General features: G+C 41.9%; 2 protein-coding genes across 3 annotated transcripts; one reads left to right on the top strand and one right to left on the bottom strand.

Moving 5' to 3' along the window:
• Positions 1 to 814: 814 nt before the first annotated feature.
• On the top strand, positions 815 to 18842 carry LOC308089437 (hydroperoxide isomerase ALOXE3-like). Of its 2 annotated transcripts, none has more exons than XM_080434155.1 (15): positions 815 to 928; positions 3372 to 3531; positions 4350 to 4443; positions 4557 to 4638; positions 4795 to 4917; positions 5033 to 5136; positions 5363 to 5535; positions 5659 to 5802; positions 5983 to 6186; positions 6412 to 6498; positions 6824 to 6990; positions 7465 to 7586; positions 14419 to 14519; positions 16567 to 16737; positions 17737 to 18842. In XM_080434155.1, the coding sequence occupies exons 2-15, from the start codon at positions 3385 to 3387 to the stop codon at positions 17914 to 17916; spliced, it is 1899 nt and encodes a 632-aa protein (XP_080290281.1). In that variant the 5' UTR covers positions 815 to 928; positions 3372 to 3384; the 3' UTR covers positions 17917 to 18842. The 2 variants fall into 2 exon arrangements, with proteins under 2 accessions (XP_080290281.1, XP_080290280.1); XM_080434154.1 differs by having other exon boundaries at positions 4239 to 4443.
• LOC308089438 (annexin A4-like) lies at positions 7653 to 14409 on the bottom strand. Its single transcript, XM_080434156.1, has 2 exons — positions 8370 to 14409; positions 7653 to 8306 (listed from the first exon to the last, which is right to left on the bottom strand). Exon 1 carries the CDS (start codon positions 11376 to 11378, stop codon positions 9555 to 9557), a length of 1824 nt encoding a protein of 607 aa, XP_080290282.1. The 5' UTR covers positions 11379 to 14409; the 3' UTR covers positions 7653 to 8306; positions 8370 to 9554.
• Positions 18843 to 20001: the final 1159 nt, after the last annotated feature.

Raw genomic sequence — 20001 nt, 5'->3', positions numbered from 1 at the left:
AATGTGAAAAGGGTGCCATTTATTCTTAGGCCTTTCACAGCAATCGGACACTGCATTCATGATTTGAGACATTTTGTTCCAAAAATGTGTTTTGCTAAATCAGACCTGCTGGTGGCGTTATAACAGGCCAATGTGAAAAGGGTGGCATTTCTTCCTCTGCCTAGTGGGGATATGTGTGTGAAATTTCACGGAAATCGCAAGCTGCGTGCTTAGTTTAGGCATTTTGTTCAAAACGGACCAATCCTGCAAACTTTGGAAGCCAACCTTAGCCAATGAGGATGGAATATGGGAAATTGTACAGATCCGTGTTGATCACATGACTATAGAGATACTGTGTACCGATTTGCATGATGTTTGGAAAAAATCTGTAGGAGTAATATAAAAAAATGGGTTTTGCACAAATGGGCCTCCTGGTGGTGGCGCTATAACAAGCCCATGTGAAAAAATTGGGGCAGAGGTTCTGAATTGGCATCCAGGGAGTGTGTGTGTACAGTTTCGCAGCGACCTGCCCAACGCAACGGTGCCGGAGATTAGCTGCTCGCACACGGACAGGACACACGGACGGACGGACAGGGGGTAAAACATATACTTTCTCGCCATGCCTTTCGGCCTGGCGGAGACAATAATGAAAAAATGAAACAAAAAATCTTTACTTTCCTACATTACTGAATGCATGGTCAGGGACCACATGCATTACCTTCACTGACCACCAGTGGTCCCCTGACCACCAGTTGAAAACCTCTTACAGTCATTACAGTCATTAAACAACTCTCCACCTCCAACGTCAAGGTCTGCAGAACTTAAAGCCCCACTCTTTAAAACCTGCTCTCGCCCCGCCTCTCGTAGCATAACATTTTTTATCCCAAGCTGTAAGGATTCAAACTTGACCATTCTACTGAAACCGCACTCTGCTCAGCCAGCTGTCACAGTAGGTTGCTTCATGCTGTTCAAACTGATGCACATGAATGAAACTTTATGGCAACATTGTTGGGTGAACTGAGTACTGAGAACTGAATATTTTACACATGCTCTTTTCAGCACTGCCCTGCTTTTTGTTTATCGTCTTTGTCTGACTATTTAGATGCTACAATATGTATAGGTACTTGTAGATATGCTTATTCGGAAATAGATTGAAATCTGGTTCTTTACTTGTTATACGCAATTTTCTTGGCACATTTTCAGAACATGTGATGTAACGAATCTGCTTTACAGATTAACTGGTTTGTCCACAAATATAATGAGAGTGTGTGTGTGTGGGGGGCGGGGCATTATGTAATCCTATATATTTTAAGCCAGTGATTTGCAATCTTTAATTTAAAAGTATGATAAGCATTCGTCCATGGGACCCCAATCTACACTGTAAATCCTTAGTGTTAATTTAACTCTGAGATGGAACCAAATAGTCGGTTCCATTTGTGCACTCTTTGAGTTACAAACCCGTAAGGGTCCATTGGACCTTTGGTGGTCCCAAAACACCACGTTGAGAACACGTTCAGAATAGCTGATCTACAAGCCCACAATGCTTTGTGAGCTTACGGCTATTTTTGCACAGAGTATAAATTAGGCAATAGCTGGCATCCGGGTCCCTCGGGTGTTTCTGGTTACTCTCAAGGAAATTAGAAAAGAAGGAAGGGACGGCCTAGGGGGCGGGCAGACGCCATTGATGCGCATGGGAGCCAAAACTGGAACAGGAAGTTTGGTGAAATACTATGAAGTCTATGGCAGCCAGCTGGACCAGCTTGTGAACAAACACGCGTGCGATTTTTTTTGCGGTTTTGGGCGGATATTTCCGAGTTTTTGGTGGTTATTTGCGGTAATTTCTTTTTATAACTCTTAATAAATGTGATTCTGTTCATTAAAAAAATAATAATAATAATTAGGGAAGTCGTGTACGGTGGTCCGCAGCGTGAAGTGTGAAGCGCGAGGACACGCTCCAAAGATCGGGGGGGTGATTGTAGCCCCCACAGTCAAATTCGCCAAGAACTGGCGCGCAACAGACCTGCCAATCGGGCTCAGCCCTATTGGCATGACGGCTAACAGGTCGGACTGGCAAGTGGGAGCCTCGGGTTCAATCCCAGCTCACTGCGTTCCACTACATATTCATTGAAAATAGCCGATCTACAAGCTCTGCTATTTAAAAAAAAACTTGAAGTAAAATGTGAAATATTGAGGATTTTTGAAACACTAACAACACAAATCTGGTACGGGGCTCCCTGGCACAAAACATTTTCAAATGGGGGTTAGGGACAAATACATATTAATTTGAGGGTCCATGACATAAACATAATTGAGAACCACTGGTTAAAATAATTTAAAAATTGTGAAGCTGAAGTCCAAATAATCAACTACACTTTAGAAAAAAGCCCATAAAACCGCAACCCGCAACTTGAACTACCAATATTTACAAGCAACTTCACAGAAAAATAAGCCCAAAGTAGCTTATAAGTGGACATGGCAACACTGGTTTCTGGGTCGGCAGTATCGCGTACTTTGTGCTCTTTAGATTGCTCAATAAACGTATACACTGGACACCACTTATTCTCCTTCTACACCACGGCCACCGAGGTGTGGAATAGCCTAACCCCATCCCTCAAAAAATGCAGTTTGTTGGGCTCATTCAAAACAGCCCTAAAAACTCATCTTTCTGGAGGCCATAAGAGGAGGTAGTACCAGTTTCCCTGTAGACAGATGACCCCCCTCCCCCCTTTTTTTGTATATACATTTACTTTTATTTTTCATGATGCTTTTTTTGTACATAGTGTTTTTTTTCTCTGTTTTTTATGTTGATTTGAACTGTTTGGTTGCTATTATATATGTCTATGAAATTAATCCAAGGACCCCAACGGAAACAAGACCGCAAGGACTTTTTTGGTCGGACCTTTTAGACAAAAGTATTATAAATGTAACTGTGTTGTTTTACATTCTTTTGTCTAATAAAAATGTCAATCAATCAATCAATCAATCAAACACATCGAAAAGCAACACAGCAGAAAACAATGTGTGATAGGTCTTCTTTTATTTTCCAGAAGCAATTACTTTACAAAGGTCTCAGTCATTCAGAAATGTATTTTGTTCATGAGCTGATCCACTGGGCTCTCATTAACTCCAATGCATTCCACCGAGCTCAAGGCTGCAGTCTGGCTCCCTGGTGCAACGAATCTGCCATCTGGAATTGCGTGATTGCGAAAATTACGTAGATGACCCTACCTTCTTTACATATACCTTGGTTACTCTAACAGCCAGCTGCAGAGGAACCAGGGAGCCATATAACCCCTGATGACAGCAGGGGTCATCCAAATCGTCATAATCCTACTTGGATACTTGTATAATAGACAGAATTAATTAGAAGCCTTTTTATTTCTTTATTCCAGACACAGAGCGATCATGGCTGAGTACAAGCTTGAGGTGTCAACAGGTGACCAGGCATTTGCAGGGACATTAGACTGCATATATGTCACCTTAATTGGAACTGAAGGAGAGAGTGAACGCACACATTTGGACAATTTTGGCATAGATTTTATTGCTGGAAAGGTAAGCTCATTTAAAGGGATGAGTGTTGCTATTTTGAGTGTTGCCATTTACTTTAAGAAGGAAAGAAAAGGTCATTTGTCAGCAATGTTGTTTGGAATACATGCATCATTAAAGGTAGGATCCTGTTTAAAAGGTTAACGCTCTATATCCTGATAGTAATCATTGTTAAATAGTGTTTTTCAAAGAGCTGGAGAGACAGGGAGGCCTCTGTTACTGAACAAACAGAAAATACATTTTCAGGTGGGTTGAAAATGTTCAGCCAATCAGGAAAGAGTAACCATTTATCAGCTTCAATTTTATAGTGTTCCAGTTCCAATTTTGTCTTTTCATTTCTTAGCGCCATCACTTCCAATTTCACTTAATCTCTCCTGATTGGATGAAATGGGTATCCCGACCTGAAAATGCATTATCTGTTTAAAGAGAAGGAGAGACGGGGAGACTCCTGTTGCTGAACAAACACTCTATAGCAATGACAATGAGCAACATTTTATCAGAATATAGAGCTATTTAACACTTATTTTAAAATAAGATTTAAAAAAAATCACTTGCCCTACCTTAATTTTGTTGTGTTTATTGTCACGAATATAATTACCGGTTTGTCTTTGAAGTCAGGTGTCTGCCTTGCTCAAAAGAACCTGAACAAGTTTCCCTGCCCATTTGTTTTACTTTGTGTTTTGTTATTTTCTTTTTTGTTTTTTTATATACAGAAGGGGAGCTACACTGTGAAAACCAGTTTACATCTTGGCCAACTTCTATTGGTCAAACTGGAGAAAGATACAACTCTTAAGAAATTAGATAATGCATGGTTCTGTTCTAAGATTGTGGTGACTACTCCAGAGGACGATGTCATCCTTTTCCCATGCTACAGATGGGTGTCCGATGGAGAACGGGTAGAGCTGAGAGGAGGGAAAGGTGTGTTCCAAATAGTATAATATAATATATACGGTAATTGTGGTCAAACATTCACGCCTGTTTCATGTGATAACTCTGATGTTTTCCATGATACTAGTTTTCTTTGTCCTCAGCCATGAAGGCCTTTGAGGATGACCATTCCCTTCTGACCGACCACCGAAAAAAAGAGTTAACATATCACAACGACTTGTACCAGTGAGTTTTATGTGTGCACAAGTACATACTGCAGGAAGGGTTGTTGTTATAGTGTCAAATGCTTGTCTGAGTTCTAGTTTTAAGCCTGATTTTAACCCCGACATACATACGACAGGGTACAAATATTATGTTTTTCATGCTGTCATTTCTTTACAGGTGGGGGACATATTTTCAAAGGCTGCCACACATCTCCACTTTTAAAGACAGTTCTGAGATCCCTGATGAAGACCGTTTCTCAGTCTCTAAAAGTTTTGAATTTGCCTTTGAAAAACAAATTGCGTAAGTCCATATTGTTCACTGTAAGAGGAATCCCTACGTACTGTATAACAAGGACAAATAGCCCTAGTATTAAATTGTGATAGAAAATAGTACCGTTTGTCTATTTTTTTCCCAGTATATTTGAACTCAAACTGAAGGGGATGAATAACTCTACTAAGCAGTGGGAGGACATTGAGGCCATGAAAAATGTTTTCTGGTTCAAAAAGACACCAATGTCAGGTAAAAATGGACTCTAAAGTTTGTAGTGTAACTCACTGGAACATTCTAATCGATTACAAATAACTACAAGGATTATTGCTTACATGCAAGTAGGGTATAATTAGCCATGTTGCATTACATCCACATCTGAGAATGAAATACTCTCTGACCATTAGGAAACAGAAGCATTTATATGCAGTGTACAATACATTATAAACAAAATATTTACCAATTGTCATTCCTGTAGAGTATGTCTCCGAACATTGGATGGAGGATGACTTTTATGGATTCCAGTTTCTGAATGGAATCAACCCAAATATGATTCAGCGCTGCTTGGAGCTTCCTCACAACTTTCCAGTCACAGAGGAGATGGTGAAGCCCTTCTTAGACAGCGGTAGCTCTCTCCAGAGGGAGATGGAGGTATGGGGTGTCTTACGGTGTATCACTATTAATTTGGGCAGTTTCAATGAATGTGTTAATGCCTGTGACATCCAGGAAGTACAAATATGTTGTATCTATAATCTAGTTTCTTCTCTCACGCAGAAAGGCAATATATTCCTCTGTGACTACAAGGGATTGGTTGGATTGTCCACTAAGGTGGACAATGGTGAAGTTCTGCCTTTGACACCTGGTCTCTGCTTGTTTTACATGAACCCAGAGAATAAACTGATGCCCATTGCAATTCAGGTATTTCACTGATGAGGTCATCCAGTTACTGTATAGTCACACTGTCAAAGGAATATGAGCATTGTTTGACTACTACTGTACTTGACCAGTCTAAGGACGAGACACAGAGAACATTTAGAGCCCGAGGTTTTTACATGAAAATGTAAAAGAAAGATCTTTGCTTTCCTTTTAACATCCCAGCTGACCCAACAGCCCTCAGAGCAGAATCCAATTTTTCTGCCCAGTGACCCGGAGTGTGACTGGTTGTTGGCCAAGATGTTTGTGAAACATGCAGATGGCATGTACCACCAGTTTGTGTATCATCTATTGAACACTCACTTTTTGGCTGAAGCATTCGCAGTTGCAACTCTGCGAAGCTTTCCAGTGATTCATCCTCTCTACAAGGTATGGTAGAGATGATATATATAGAGATATAGATATAGAGAGAGAGAGGTTTTAGAGTTTTAAATGTCACAACTATGGCTATATAAACATAAACTGTATAGAAAATTGTATCAAACAGTTTTGCACAATTTAACATACACTTGAATATTGTACCACCGTGTAGAACATGATTCTGGGTTTGTTTGCGATGAATCTTTGACATGGTCTACCTTCTTGTCTATCCAGTTGCTGATCCCACACTTCCGCTACACCTTCCAAATAAATGTTGCTGGCCGCCAAATACTTCTTTCACCTGGAGGACCTTTGTATTCAGTAAGAATAATATTCACCTGTGTCAAACTTGAACTGCTGCTGATTTTCTAAATAGATTTTTTTTTTCTAAAGTCAACCATTAAGAGATATTGTCCAAACTAAGGCCCTGTGTCCAACACAGTGTTTTTCCCAGCTGAAAAAGCAAGGTGCTCTCATCCAAAAACGCCCAGAGTTGAAAATATTTAAACTCTCAACCAGATGTGAATGCGCAGAATAGATGTTCAGTGCGGCGTTCTCATTGAAAACAATTCATTCAAAACAAAAAGGAAGAAACGCCTTGGTCTACACAGTCCCTAACCTTGTCTGATGCAAATTATTTATTTAGACTTCGCTAACACCAGAGGGTCTCATTGAGCTCATGGGAAGGGCTCATTCTGAAACAACCTACAGCTCCCTCTGTCTGCCAGAGAACATCAGAGCACGAGGCCTGGAGTCTGTCCCAAACTTCTACTACAGAGATGATGGCCTGAAGCTGTGGAACATCATCAACAGGTGATCATTAACCATTGTTGTGTGACCCTCATTGAACCAAGCACGTTGGCAAAGACTGCACTCATTTAGATTGCAGGTCCTTACCAAACCACTGCTACGGCCCTTTAACAACTTTAACCCTGGTATCTCTATTTTGGGCATGGTATAGGCAAAAAAAAGAAGAAAGAAATCGAGACAAATCCGAAAATATTTTGAAAATAACGTACTATATTTTTGTGGCTCAGTGGTTAAGTGTTAAAGCCTTGGGGAATAGTAACAACATGTTCTTTTATTGTTTGACTTCGTTGTTGTTTATTCTCTGACAAAATTTTCTTTTTTTTAAGTGAGATTTAATGAAACCTAAGAGAGTGATGAGGTTTTGGTGTTGACACCAATATCTATCGTTTTATAACATAAATTTATATAATTATCTATTTCATCTGCATTGAAATGTATATAAGTGATATTTAAATATTTGTCATAATGTATCTTCAGCTTTGTGAGGGCAATAGTGAAGCACTATTACCCGTCAGACAACGACGTGTGTAGAGACTCTGAACTCCAGAACTGGATCAACCAGATATTCACCAAAGCCTTCTTAGGAAACAAAAGCTCAGGTATTCGTTTTCCTTCAATCAATTATAATGCTATTAATAGTAAACAGCAAACCTACGGTATGCTGTTGATATCATCTTTATAAACAGAGCTTTGTTTATGTTGCATTTACAGTATAAGGCAAGTGCTTCACAGGATCTTTTTAGGAGGAGTGTCTAAAAGCCAGGCTAAAGCCTCATAGAGGCTGTGCTTCTTACACCAGACCAGACAAAAAAACACTAGAGGCCCTATTTTCGCCGGTGCCTTGCCCATTATCCCTAAACTTCTTTGCCAAAAAAAAAATGCCAAAAACATTTTCAAATACGGTAGTTCAAATAGCCAATCTACAAGTTCACAACGTGTCGATGCAGATTGGCTAGTTGAACTATTCGAAAATGTTTTTAAAAATAGTAAAACAAAAATGCAAAGTCCCTAAACGGTGTTTAAGGTGTTAACCTTAAAGCAATTTTTATTTTTTACACTGTACTGCTGTACGGTTTTCAATGGAATTCAGCTTAGCTGATATTAAGCAATTATAGGAAAAAAGATCGTGAAATATTTTGTGTCTCTCGAGTTTCAATCGGCTTCAATGATTGGTTGGTGAGTCATGATGACTGATGTCATAGAGTGGCATCCAAGAGCTCTGGTAACAGCAACTGCACTAACTAGGTGTTGCACTAGTAATACTATTTGATTAAAACATTTAAATCTAAATTCAGTTTTTACAGCGTGGTGGTAGCCGTCTATAATAGGGTCGTCAGTCTGTCTGTGTGTCTGTCTGTAGCTAATGTCGCAAACTGCTGGACCAATCAACACCACATTTCTTTAGCAGACTGTTACTAGGCTTAACATAGAATCCCACTTTTGTTGTTTACATATTTTCTATACTTTTTGAAATATTGTAACTTTCTTCTTTTTATATCCACCTATAATGGAAGTCAAAGGGGTTCCGATTGTCCAAATTTGAGCACGGATGACATCATATGTCTAGACACCTTGCCCAAATATGGAGTCATACTGTATGTCATCATAGAGGACTGGCATCATAGCTAGCCACATGATGACCTAGATCCACACCGTTATTGGATCCTTGGTCTTGTTTCTTTTCCCCTTTTCTCCCAGTATAGTTATTATGCCAATTCCCTCCTGTACTGTACCGTACCGTCCCTTATCACTGCTGACCCAACCGGTTGGTTCACCCCCCTCATTTAAATAAAAAAACGTCTCGCATATAATATAGAAGAGATGATAATGTTATTGAGATTCTTTCTGCAAGATAAACATTGCATTGAAAAGTATGCATTATTGCAGATTATTGTGCCACATCTTATTTATTTTCATTTTTGGGCGGTGTAGCCGCCCCTATAAGTGGGGTTGGGACACCTCATTAGCTGTATTGTGATTGGCTCATTAGTACACCCCTAGCTGTACTGTGATTGGCTGGCTCTATTCAGCACTGAGACACATGATGACATTAATAATAACCTATAAATAGGATTATGCACTTCCAAAAACAATTTTTTGGAAGTGAGCTTCCATCACTATGATGACCACACCGCCCACTTCACACTGGGTGTGATTTTTTACTAATTTAGAGTAGCCAATAATTTTGTACCCCTTTTTCTCCCCAATTTAGTCGTTATGCCAATTGATTCCTCCCCACACACATTTGCGTTGTTGTCACTGCTGCCGTATTCTACTGACTCACCTGCCAGTGAGGAGCCCCCTCCAGGAGGACGTAGGGCCTTCGTCCTACTCCTACCGCCAACACTCCCCGCTGACAGGTGCCTCCCCAGCCCGTAGGAGTGTACGTGCAATGACCGATATCACCCTCCCTGCCCGGCTTCCCTCCCCCGAACACGGGCCAATTGTGTTCGTGTAGACGCTCGACAAAGCCGGCTGCACCACGGTGGATTCGAACCCACAACCTCCGTGGGGGCGGGCAGTGACTTTACCACTGCGCCACCCGAGCGCCCAGTCTCATTTACTTTCTAATCACTTCCTCCACAGAGTTTCAGTAGCAGTTTCTTATAATCACCAGATGTGTCTCCGGAGATGTGTGTGTACAGTGACTTCCCATATTTCGTCACGTATTCCTGACGGATATCCAACATGTCAACCTCAGAGCGGGTGACCATGATTCGAATCAGGGTCCTATCTTTGGTTCCTGCACCCTTCATGGCTTTGTAGAGCCTCTCAGCAAAGTAGGCGGGTGTGTTTTTAATACACTTCACCACTGCTACCATGCCACCCTCAAGGTCTCCGGACATTTCTCTTTTAAGGCTGTTCTGAATATCCCTGCCACACATCTGTTGATACTCATGAAACACTGCTCTAAGATGGGGTTTGCTCCTGGCACACAGAATAGCATTGAATTTAGACTCATCAGTTCCAACTTTGCCCTCTCCAGCAGCATAGAGGGCCTGAGCATCTTGTGAGGCCATAGAATTGTCCACATGTTCACTTTCATCACGATTACCCTGGGACAGTGAGATCAGGAACCTGCGGAAGTGACCTGAGGTATCACCACTGATGGCATCCTCCAGTGACTTCTTGTACTCACTTTTGAAAACCTCATTAATCTCGTTGATTTCGGCATTGGATCGGGATGTCAGGATCTCTATCAAGCAAGCTTCATCAGTTCCAGCTCCCTTCATGGCACTGTAGAGCTCATAAGCATCAAACTCAGCAGGGGTCTTCAACATGGCTAGAACCAGATTCTCAAAGTTTCCAGATAGTTCTGATTTCAGGTCTTTAATGAGATCCTTTCCATAAGCGGTTTTGAAGGCCTTGAGCATAGGCACACGTTGCTTGTTGGAGCGACTTCCCAGCAAGTCAATAATGGCCTGCTCATCAGTTCCACAACCCTTCATGGCTTTCCTCAGGATCTCCACATCCCTCATTGGGTCAGTTCCAGGAAAGTCCTTGATTGTACCCTTGAATCCTCTATTGACAGCAGTAGTTACAGGCATGGCTCCTCCACCAAAGCTTCCACCAAAAGGTGCCATGTATGGGTTTGGTGAGGGGACCTTTGGGTCTCCTGTGCCAGGCCCTTGTTCTCCTCCATAACCTGGCATGGACAGGTTGTACGGTGGTGCAGACGGGTAACTATCACCAGAGGACTGGCTTGGCTGTCCAGAGAATCCCATTCCTGGGCCGTGTGGCTGGAGCATGGTCCCTCCAGGCTGCTGGTACAGGCCATATGGCTGTTGGTTAAGGAAGGGAGTACCAGTGGGCCCGGTGGCCCAGCCACCTCGTGGTGGCATGGGAGCGTAGCCTCCAGCTTGGGGAGCGTAGCCTCCAGCTTGGGGAGCGTAACCCCCTGCCTCCTGAGGGGGGTAGCCAACTGCTTGGGGAGGATACACTCCATGCTGGGGTGGATAAGCTGCTGGTTGTGGAGGGTAAGCACCAGGCTGAGCACCAGGCTGTAGAGGGTAAGCACCAGGCTGAGCACCAGGCTGTAGAGGGTAAGCACCGGGCTGAGCACCAGGCTGTAGAGGGTAAGCACCGGGCTGAGCACCAGGCTGTAGAGGGTAAGCACCGGGCTGAGCACCAGGCTGTAGAGGGTAAGCACCAGGCTGAGCACCAGGCTGTAGAGGGTAAGCACCGGGCTGAGCACCAGGCTGTAGAGGGTAAGCACCAGGCTGAGCACCAGGCTGTAGAGGGTAAGCACCAGGCTGAGCACCAGGCTGTAGAGGGTAAGCACCGGGTTGAGCACCGGGCTGTAGAGGGTAAGCACCAGGGTGTGGAGGGTAGCCTTGCTGAGGAGGGTATCCGCTGCTCTTCTTCTGAGGAGGATATCCAGGGTAACTCATGGTTGTAAGCTTTAGTCTAAAAAGTAATCTCTTCTGACAACTGGTTTGGATCAGGACTCACTGCTTAATGCCCACGGTGACTACAGCAATTACAGTTACAGAAGACGGCTATATGTAAGACTTGAAGTTCGGAGGTCAATATCTCTGCTGACAATGAACGCACTTGCTTTTATAACGTCTGGGCGTGTTTGGTCCTGTCATCGAGGTCATGATGAGTTATCCATGTCCAAATATGGAGTCTGGGGTTCACCATCATGCCCAAACCTGATACTAGGTTTCCATGTCTCCTGACACAATGACAGTGTTTCATTTGTTTTACCATGTAGCTCCGTAAAGGGTGAGCCGTCTAGAAAAGGGACTTGTGTTTGTCTGTCTGGAGATAATCTACCAAACTACCACACCAATCAGCGCCAAATTCCTAATGCACACTTTATTCCTAGTGCACTCCAGTAGGACAAGGAAGTACCTCCATGCATTCATTGTCACATATAATGGGTTTTACATTTTTTTTAAATAGTTTTTAATTTGATCATGTAAGTGAATGGGTGTTGGATTGGGCTTAAACCTTGCACAAATACGAGTCCGTGCGAGAGATACAGTACTGTATGTCATAGATGACTGACTTCATAGACTGGGCATGTGAAATCCGAGATCCACATTGTGATTCCTAACGATAGAACAACTAGACCAGTGCCCAACGACGCAAGTTGGAAATGCATGCCCCACCCAGTTAAGCACATATTTCCAAATATATTGCCCATATATGGAGTTCTCTGATGACATGAGTATATGGCAGGGGTCGGCAACCTTTCTGACATGAAGTAGCACGTTTTTATTTTGTTTTGTTTATTAGTCAGTGTGGCATATGAACATTAATTTTAATCATGACAGCACATGCAAATAAAATACATGTGACTGATATGCCCATATATGGAGATCTCAGTATCCGTCAGTCCTTGTCCCTTTTATGCCAATATATGCCACCATGCCTTCGGCCTGGCGGAGACAACTAGAACTAGAAAAAGTGCTCCTCGGAGCACTGCCAGACCCCTAGTGGTTGAAATCTGAAGATACGTCACGCGAAGCTCGGCCAATCAAGGGGACAGGTAGGAAAAGAGGGACAGGTAGGAAAAGAGGGACAGGTAGGAAAAGAGGGACAGGTAGGAAAAGAGGGACAGACCGACAAAGCCTCATGTAGGCCGACCCCCTGGGTCTGGCAAAAAGTGCTCCTCGGAGCACAGGTCTCCGCCTGGTCAGGTACGTTATTGTGGCCTCCTGGTGGTGCTATAACAGGCCAATGTGAGAAGGGTGCCATTTATTCTTAGGCCTTTCACGGCAATTGGACACTGCATTCATGATTTGAGGCATTTTGTTCAAAACGGACCAATCCTGCAAACTTCAGAAGCCAACCTTTGCCAATGAGGATGGAATATGGGAAATTGGACAGATCCGGGTTGATCACATGACTATAGACGGGTTTCCTGTTTGTAAACATGAGAGGATATGCGCGCGCAGTGGAGGGGTGAGCCTATAGAGGGCGCTATTACCCGCAGCAGCTCTGGTCAAATCTACATTCATAAAATAAATGGTCTTCACCGGGTTTAATGAAAGATTAAATTATGCAGTTTGTAATATCTTGTTTACTCAATAAAAATTTGATTTGTCGGAAGTTGGATCTGTTCATCTTTTATTTGTATACAATAGCAGCATTATGCCTATTATGCCTATAATAGCAGCATTATGCCTATAATAGCAGCATCTAACTCCCAAACACAACAACAGAGTGAAGGGCACTTCCGGGTTGGTTCTACCCCGGGCATGCGCAGATTGCGCATTCTGCTCTGTGATGACGTCGCGCGGAAACCTGTCTATAGAGATACTGTGTACCGATTTGCATGACGTTTGGTTAAAAGCTGTAGGAGTAATGGGAAAAAAAATATTTTGCACAAATCGGCCTCCTGGTGGCGCTATGACAGGCCCATGTGAACAAGGGAACCAGGAGACCTGGTACTGCCAGACCCCTAGTGGTTGAAAGATCAGAGCACTACGTCACGCTAAGCTTGGCCAATCAAAAAGAGGACAGAAGACAGACCTCTTTTATGCCCATGTATGGACGAAAACGTTTGGAGAGGGGGACCGACAAAGCCTCATGTAGGCTTTTGTCTTTTATGCCCATGTATGGACGAAAACGTTTGGAGAGGGGGACCGACAAAGCCTCATGTAGGCCCGACCCCCTGGGTCTGGCAAAAATGGGGCAGAAGTTCTGAATTGGCATCCAGGGAGTGTGTGTGCACAGTTTCGCAGCGACCGGGCCAACGGTGCCGGAGATTAGCTGCTAACACACGGACAAGACACACGGACGGACACACGGACACACGGACAGACGGACAGGGGGCAAAACATACTCTCTCACCATGCCTTTCGGCCTGGTGGAGCCAATAATACAGAAGGATACAAACGGGTTCTCTGACAAAAGATACAATGGGTATTGCATAACCGGGTGTGTCTTGCATTCACAACTTGCATTGTTCCAGACTTGCTTTGTTACTGAGTAGGCCGGTGCCCAGCGGCTACCGGTCTGTAATAATACAAATAATAGAATTAAACAAATGTGTCTGTGGACCGAAATCTCGTGTTCTATAGCTTATGGCATGACCTTTGACGCTGACAGGACCGATTGTGATACACTGTCACACATTGCTGCAGGTACTGTAGTTGACAAGACACAGACAAAGGCCATGAAGATCTGAGACTAAGGACTATACGTTTCTATCAAGGGTCAGCAATTTACTGATAGTGGTGCCAGGCCAATGCTGTACGAGTAAAGTAACAACTTTAAAGTCAATTTTACATGTATGTATTATTACAAAAATGGATTTCCCCCAAGCTTTGGTAAGATAATAGTGCTATGTTGGTTGTATATTTCTCAATTGGAAAATGCAAGGCTGTGATTTAAGCTGCTATGAAGTCAAAGCGCTAATAAATAATGAATGCCAAAGCTTCAACATTATAAAATGTCTGTTGATGTTGATCTAAACAGGGATTCCTGCAGCCTTTCACACTGTGGAGGAAGTGATCAAGTTCATAACCATGCTGATCTTTAATGTGTCAGGTCAACATGCTGCAGTTCACCTTGGGCAGGTAAGATGAGAAATCAGTTAAATTAAATCTTCCTTGTTGCAAAAATACACACAGGCGTTAATCTGGACATTGTAGAATGTATGAAATCCAAAATGGTTCGGTGCCAAACGCCCGAAGGGTGCTTTTTTGTAGAACAATCACACATTGCAGATTACACATTAAATGACAGAAATCTGTTCAGTATGATGCACAGGATCTACTAACAGGGTCAGCTGGCTGGGTCACATTACATACACATTGTAATGTCAAATTTGAACTAGTGATGACATCATGCTACACTACGTACAATATGTTAAAGGAGAGTTCCAGTCATTTTAGGTATTTGCTTTGATGTGTCACTAATCACTCACCAACATACCAGGGGCAGTTGACTTTTTTCATAGAAGCCCCTGTTGTCCATTGTGGAGACCCCTTCCACTGGCATAATGGAGTAATGCGGATAAACAAAAATCGCCTATTTTAGCAGCTCCAAAGTTAGTTTTTTTTCCACTAATCCTCATTATGCAGTGTACTGACACTCAAACATGCACTGCATGTCCCTTATGAGCTGCTGTTCATGCAGAACAACGTGAAGCTAGTCCTCAGTGTTGCCAGATTATGTGAGAGAAACAAGCAACCAGCTCCATGTTGTTCTGCATGAACGACAGCTCATAAGGGACATTCAGTGCATGTTTGAGTGTCAGGACACTGCATAATGAGGATTAGTGGGAAAAACGAACTACGGAGGTGCTAAAATAGCTTTTTTTTTAATAGATTTTAGTTTATCCACATTTCTCCATTATGCCAGTGGAAGGGGTCTCCACAATGAACAACAGGGGCTTCTATGAAAAAAGTCAACTGCCCCTGGTATGTTGGTGAGTGATTAGCGACACATCAAAGCAAATACCTAAAATGACTGGAACTCTCCTTTAACACCAAGCTTAACACCAGAAATGACCCCCCCCACCCCCCAACTGTATACTGTAGGCCTACATACATACATACATACAGTATACGTTTTATTATACTACTGTTGATGATGTCTTGTATATTACTAGAGGTCCGAGCGCCCTGCCCCCTAGCCGCGCACGGAGCTAGTAGCCAAACGAATTGTGTGTGTGCATTGCTTGTTAGTCGCGCGATACCTGGAAACCTGGAAACCCTGTGGCTGCGTGGCTGCTCCGTTGCAGACAGGCAGAGGCACAGGCACGGTTTTAACTCAACAGTACAGCGTGTACACGTTCATTGCAACAGCGGTGTGCAAGCCGAAAGCGAAAGCAACAGCGGGGGTTGAAGGGCTCGCCTCTTTTTTTTGTTTTGGAGATGGACACATTTCAATGGCCGCCGCTTCGTTTTTGCTTGGCTGTAGTCGGCTGCACTCGCCGCGGGACCCGGATGAACAACACAGACACACAGACGGCTGTCTATGGCACAGCCACGCATGCACGCCACTGCCAAATGTAATATAGGATTGTATGTCTTTAAATGTCTCGATGAATTGAATACACAGGACCACAATGGAAACAAGCCCTTGGGCTTTTTGTGTTATACTTTTAGCACCATTGTATAATCACACCACTGTACTATTTGCAAACTGTTAATTAAGTATTCAATCAAAATCAATCAATCAAAGTATTCACTCCCAAAGATTTCTCCAATAGCCTCTCTACATTGGTTGCATGAGCCATCATGAAGTCTGTATTATATCCCGCAAGTGAAATTCAGTCTCAAAGGACAGTACAGCAGTTAAAAAATACAGATTACAGGGCAAGAAAATAAATCACTGTAGATACAGCATGATGGAAAGACATCAAAGTCAAATTAACACCATAAGTAAGTTGGCAAAAGAAAAACTTTACACACCCTCAGCAGTGCCTGTTTAACTGCTTGTTTCCTAGAAATAAGTCTACTGAGCGAGCTGAGTGACCATCGTGTGTCTCGTTAATTGTTATATATATCTTCATAGCTAGCGGCACAAAGGATTGTCTGTTGGTTGTCCCCTTGGCGAAGATGAATGCTGTTTAATTGTGATTGTTTTAATTGTGCATTCTCTTATCTTTCATTTTAGTTTGACTATGAATGTTGGATCCCAAACTCCCCTCTCCTCCTGCGTAAAGCTCCTCCAACCATTAAGGGACAGTCTAGCATGAAGACGATGTTTGAGACACTTCCGACAGTTGGCGAGACGGTCACATTTATGGTGTCAGGTTGGGTACTCACCAAGAAATACAAGGACTCTGTAAGTTTTACTAGGCATGGTTGAATCATGCCATCATGACTGATAAGCAATAGCTGTCCGACCTTGTTCCTAAACCCGTCGTCATCGTTGTTTTCAGTGGGCCGAAAAGTAACTAAGTGCATTTACTCAAGTACTGTACTTAACAGGACATTTCACTTTCAAACATGTTTGGGGTCATTTTAAGGTCTACTCAGGCTTTTGTGAGGACCCCAGACAGTTTAAAAGTTGCTTGATTCAATATTTAGATATTTGATATTAATGTTATCAGACACGCCCCCTTCCAATACAAACCCATTGTAATATTTGTCTCATCGAAAACACCCGTCCTCGGTTCTTGTGACTGATATTTTAATGCGTGAGGGGCCGTTTATTTTATTTTATTACTATTTTCATTTATTTGTAAATATTTAAATTAAATAAATGAAAAAAGCCTAATTGAAAAAACACGGCCCTCACGCATTAGAAGGACAATATCAGTCACCAGAACCAAGGACGGTTGTTTTCAATTAATTTAACATGGTTAAAATGGAGTTTGCAGTTACAATGGGTTTGTATAGGAGGGGGGCGAGTCAGATCAAATTAATATCAAATATCTAAACACTGAATCAAGCCACTTAAAAACTGTCTGGAGTCCTCACAAAAGCCAGGGTAGACATTAAAATGACCCCAAACATACTGTATGCTTGAAAGTGAAATATCCCTTAAAGTACAATTTTGAGGCACTTTTACTTTACTTGAGTATTGTGTGTAAATGTTTCAATACTATACTTGAAAATAGCCGATGAACAAGCTAGATCAGCTATTTTGGAAAGAATTAGAGTACTTTTACTTTTGGTACTTTAAGTATATTTTGATGCACTTTACGCTTTTATTCAAGTAACATTTTGAATACCCCTTTTTTTGTACTTGCAAACAGAGTATTTCTACATTGTGGTATTGCTACTTTTACTTAAATAACAAATCGTAGAACTTCTTCCTAGTTTTTCCCATCTTTTCCAGATTCCCCTGGGTTCATATCCTGATGAACACTTTGATGAGCCTGCCCCAAAGCAGATGATCAAGGAATTCCAAGCAGAGCTCTCCTTCCTCAGCGAGGCTATTGCAGCAAGAAACACAGGACTGGCTGTGCCTTACAACTACTTAAACCCTACCGAACTAGAGAATAGTATAACCATGTAGTCTGGGAGTACAGCATAACATTGCGTAACTCCCTGTGACCCTGATGAAGACTGATACACATTGGTCATATTTAGCCACCTAATAAAGCATTTTTAATCATTCTACATCAGAAAACATAGTATGTTTACTTCTTGGAGACCACATCCCCTTACTGTTTTACTGTAAGGCTTATTATTGCCTATTTTTATTCAGTTAAGAACTCCTCATCTGTGTCAGTGTTGTTTGATTTCCACAGGTTTCAAGGGAACTATGGATGCTAGGTGCAGGACCAGGTTGTTGCATTTTCTCATTGTTTTCAAATGCTTACTCTCCAAAAGTTTAATAAGAAACAAATGTGCAAAACAAGAATCACAGCAGACTAATCTGATCACTCAGACTATTGTTCATGATTATATAATTCTTTCATGTGAATTATGTACAGTAGTTTCATTCAACATAAACTATTTATGGAAATGCATCGACAAGAACGGTCTACATTTTGGTCTCAAAGTATGGACTCCCCACTGATGTCAGGACAGCAGAGTCACTGCCCATCTTTCGCCGCAGGCTGAAAACCTGGAAACACTAGGAAACACTACCCTTCCTCTTTGCCTTGCCTACTTGTTGTCAATTAGTTGTACGAGCTCTTGTCTTATTGGATCTTGTTTATTCGATACACTTATTTGTTTTAGCTCTTGCTCATTTGATTTTCCTATTTGTCTCATCTGTTTAAGAAAGTAGGTAGCTGATATATTGCACTTTTACCTTAGTATACTCTTAGTTGCTTGTTTTAGAAGAGAATGCACTTAATACTTCTGGTGATTAGTAGTTTCCTTGCCTACCTTATTGTAAGTCGCTTTGGATAAAAGCTTCTGCTAAATGACTGTAATGTAATGTAATGTAATGTATGGTTGTTTGGTTTAATGAATAAAGGTAAACAAATAATGGCTGATCTGTTTTTATTCCACTTAAAATGCATGATCTGCTCTACTCAATTTAGAAAGTAAGCATTCCCACCAATCAGGTGCGGTTCTTTTTGAGATTTTGAGATACTCTTACGCCGTATTTTCTCCAGAAGAGATTGATACCATTTGTTCCAGAATTTCAAACCAAACCTGCAAAGGAACACTGTAAATAGTCATGTGACTCGCAAGCTTGCAACTGTATGGACAAATCTCTGAAAGGTTGTGCAATATTGTGCAATGGTGCAAATGTAGTGTGTTTTGAAAGTGCTAAATGGCTGAAATGTATACAGGCAGAAATACCTGTGGCCTATATGGAGAGTTGCTTCATGATTCAAGGAATCCAGGGAAAATGAAAATTGTATTATACAACCTACTGTTCTAGCACGTGAAGTGCCCTGCTATAGCGGCACCGCAACAACAATTGGGATGGAGTGACTTCCTTTGCCTACTGGGAGTATGAAAAAAAAAGAATTCAGTAAAATATTTGTTAAAGGAGTAGTTCACCCAAGGCTTCATGGGGTATGTAATTGATAGGAAATAAGAAATTGTTTGGGTGAACTACTCCTTTAAGGTTCAAACAAATATTGTCTCTACTTCAGGACAACAACAAAAAAGAGTAAAAAAAAAATTGATATGAGAAAACTGTTTCTCATGAAATCCTCTCTATTGGCACATCATTACTACTATAACCTTCTTCATCATCATCATCATCATCATCATCATCATCACTAAAGTTGATCTCTTCAATCTCTCTCTTCATCCTCTTATCATGCTGGTACACTCCATCCTCATCAATATATGTATATATATATATATTGTATAGGCCTATAGATCCCCCATCCATCCATATTATATGAACATATTATATTCAAGTGGCCTGTCCATTTTGAGTAACCTAGTTAGTAGGCATACTTTTTTACTTTGCAAAGTTATACTGATGTTTTGGCTGCTGTTAATTAGTTAATTATTATCATTAGTTAAGATCCCCTCTTTGTTGAACCTATAGTTTTGAGTTTTATTCATCAACAAAGTTGTTTAGTTGTGCATGTTAGCTATGCTGTTAATTGTCCCCGCCAGGCCGAAAGGATTTGATTTGATCCTGTCCTTCCGTCCGGCACAGAGGTCCCTTGGGTGATCCTAA

The sequence above is a fragment of the Gymnoscopelus braueri genome (assembly GCF_963280865.1).
Source record: "Gymnoscopelus braueri genome assembly, chromosome: 7".
NCBI lineage: Eukaryota > Metazoa > Chordata > Actinopteri > Myctophiformes > Myctophidae > Gymnoscopelus > Gymnoscopelus braueri.
The sequence above is the reverse complement of the archived record's forward strand: the minus strand, read 5'-3'. Positions and strand labels throughout refer to the sequence as shown.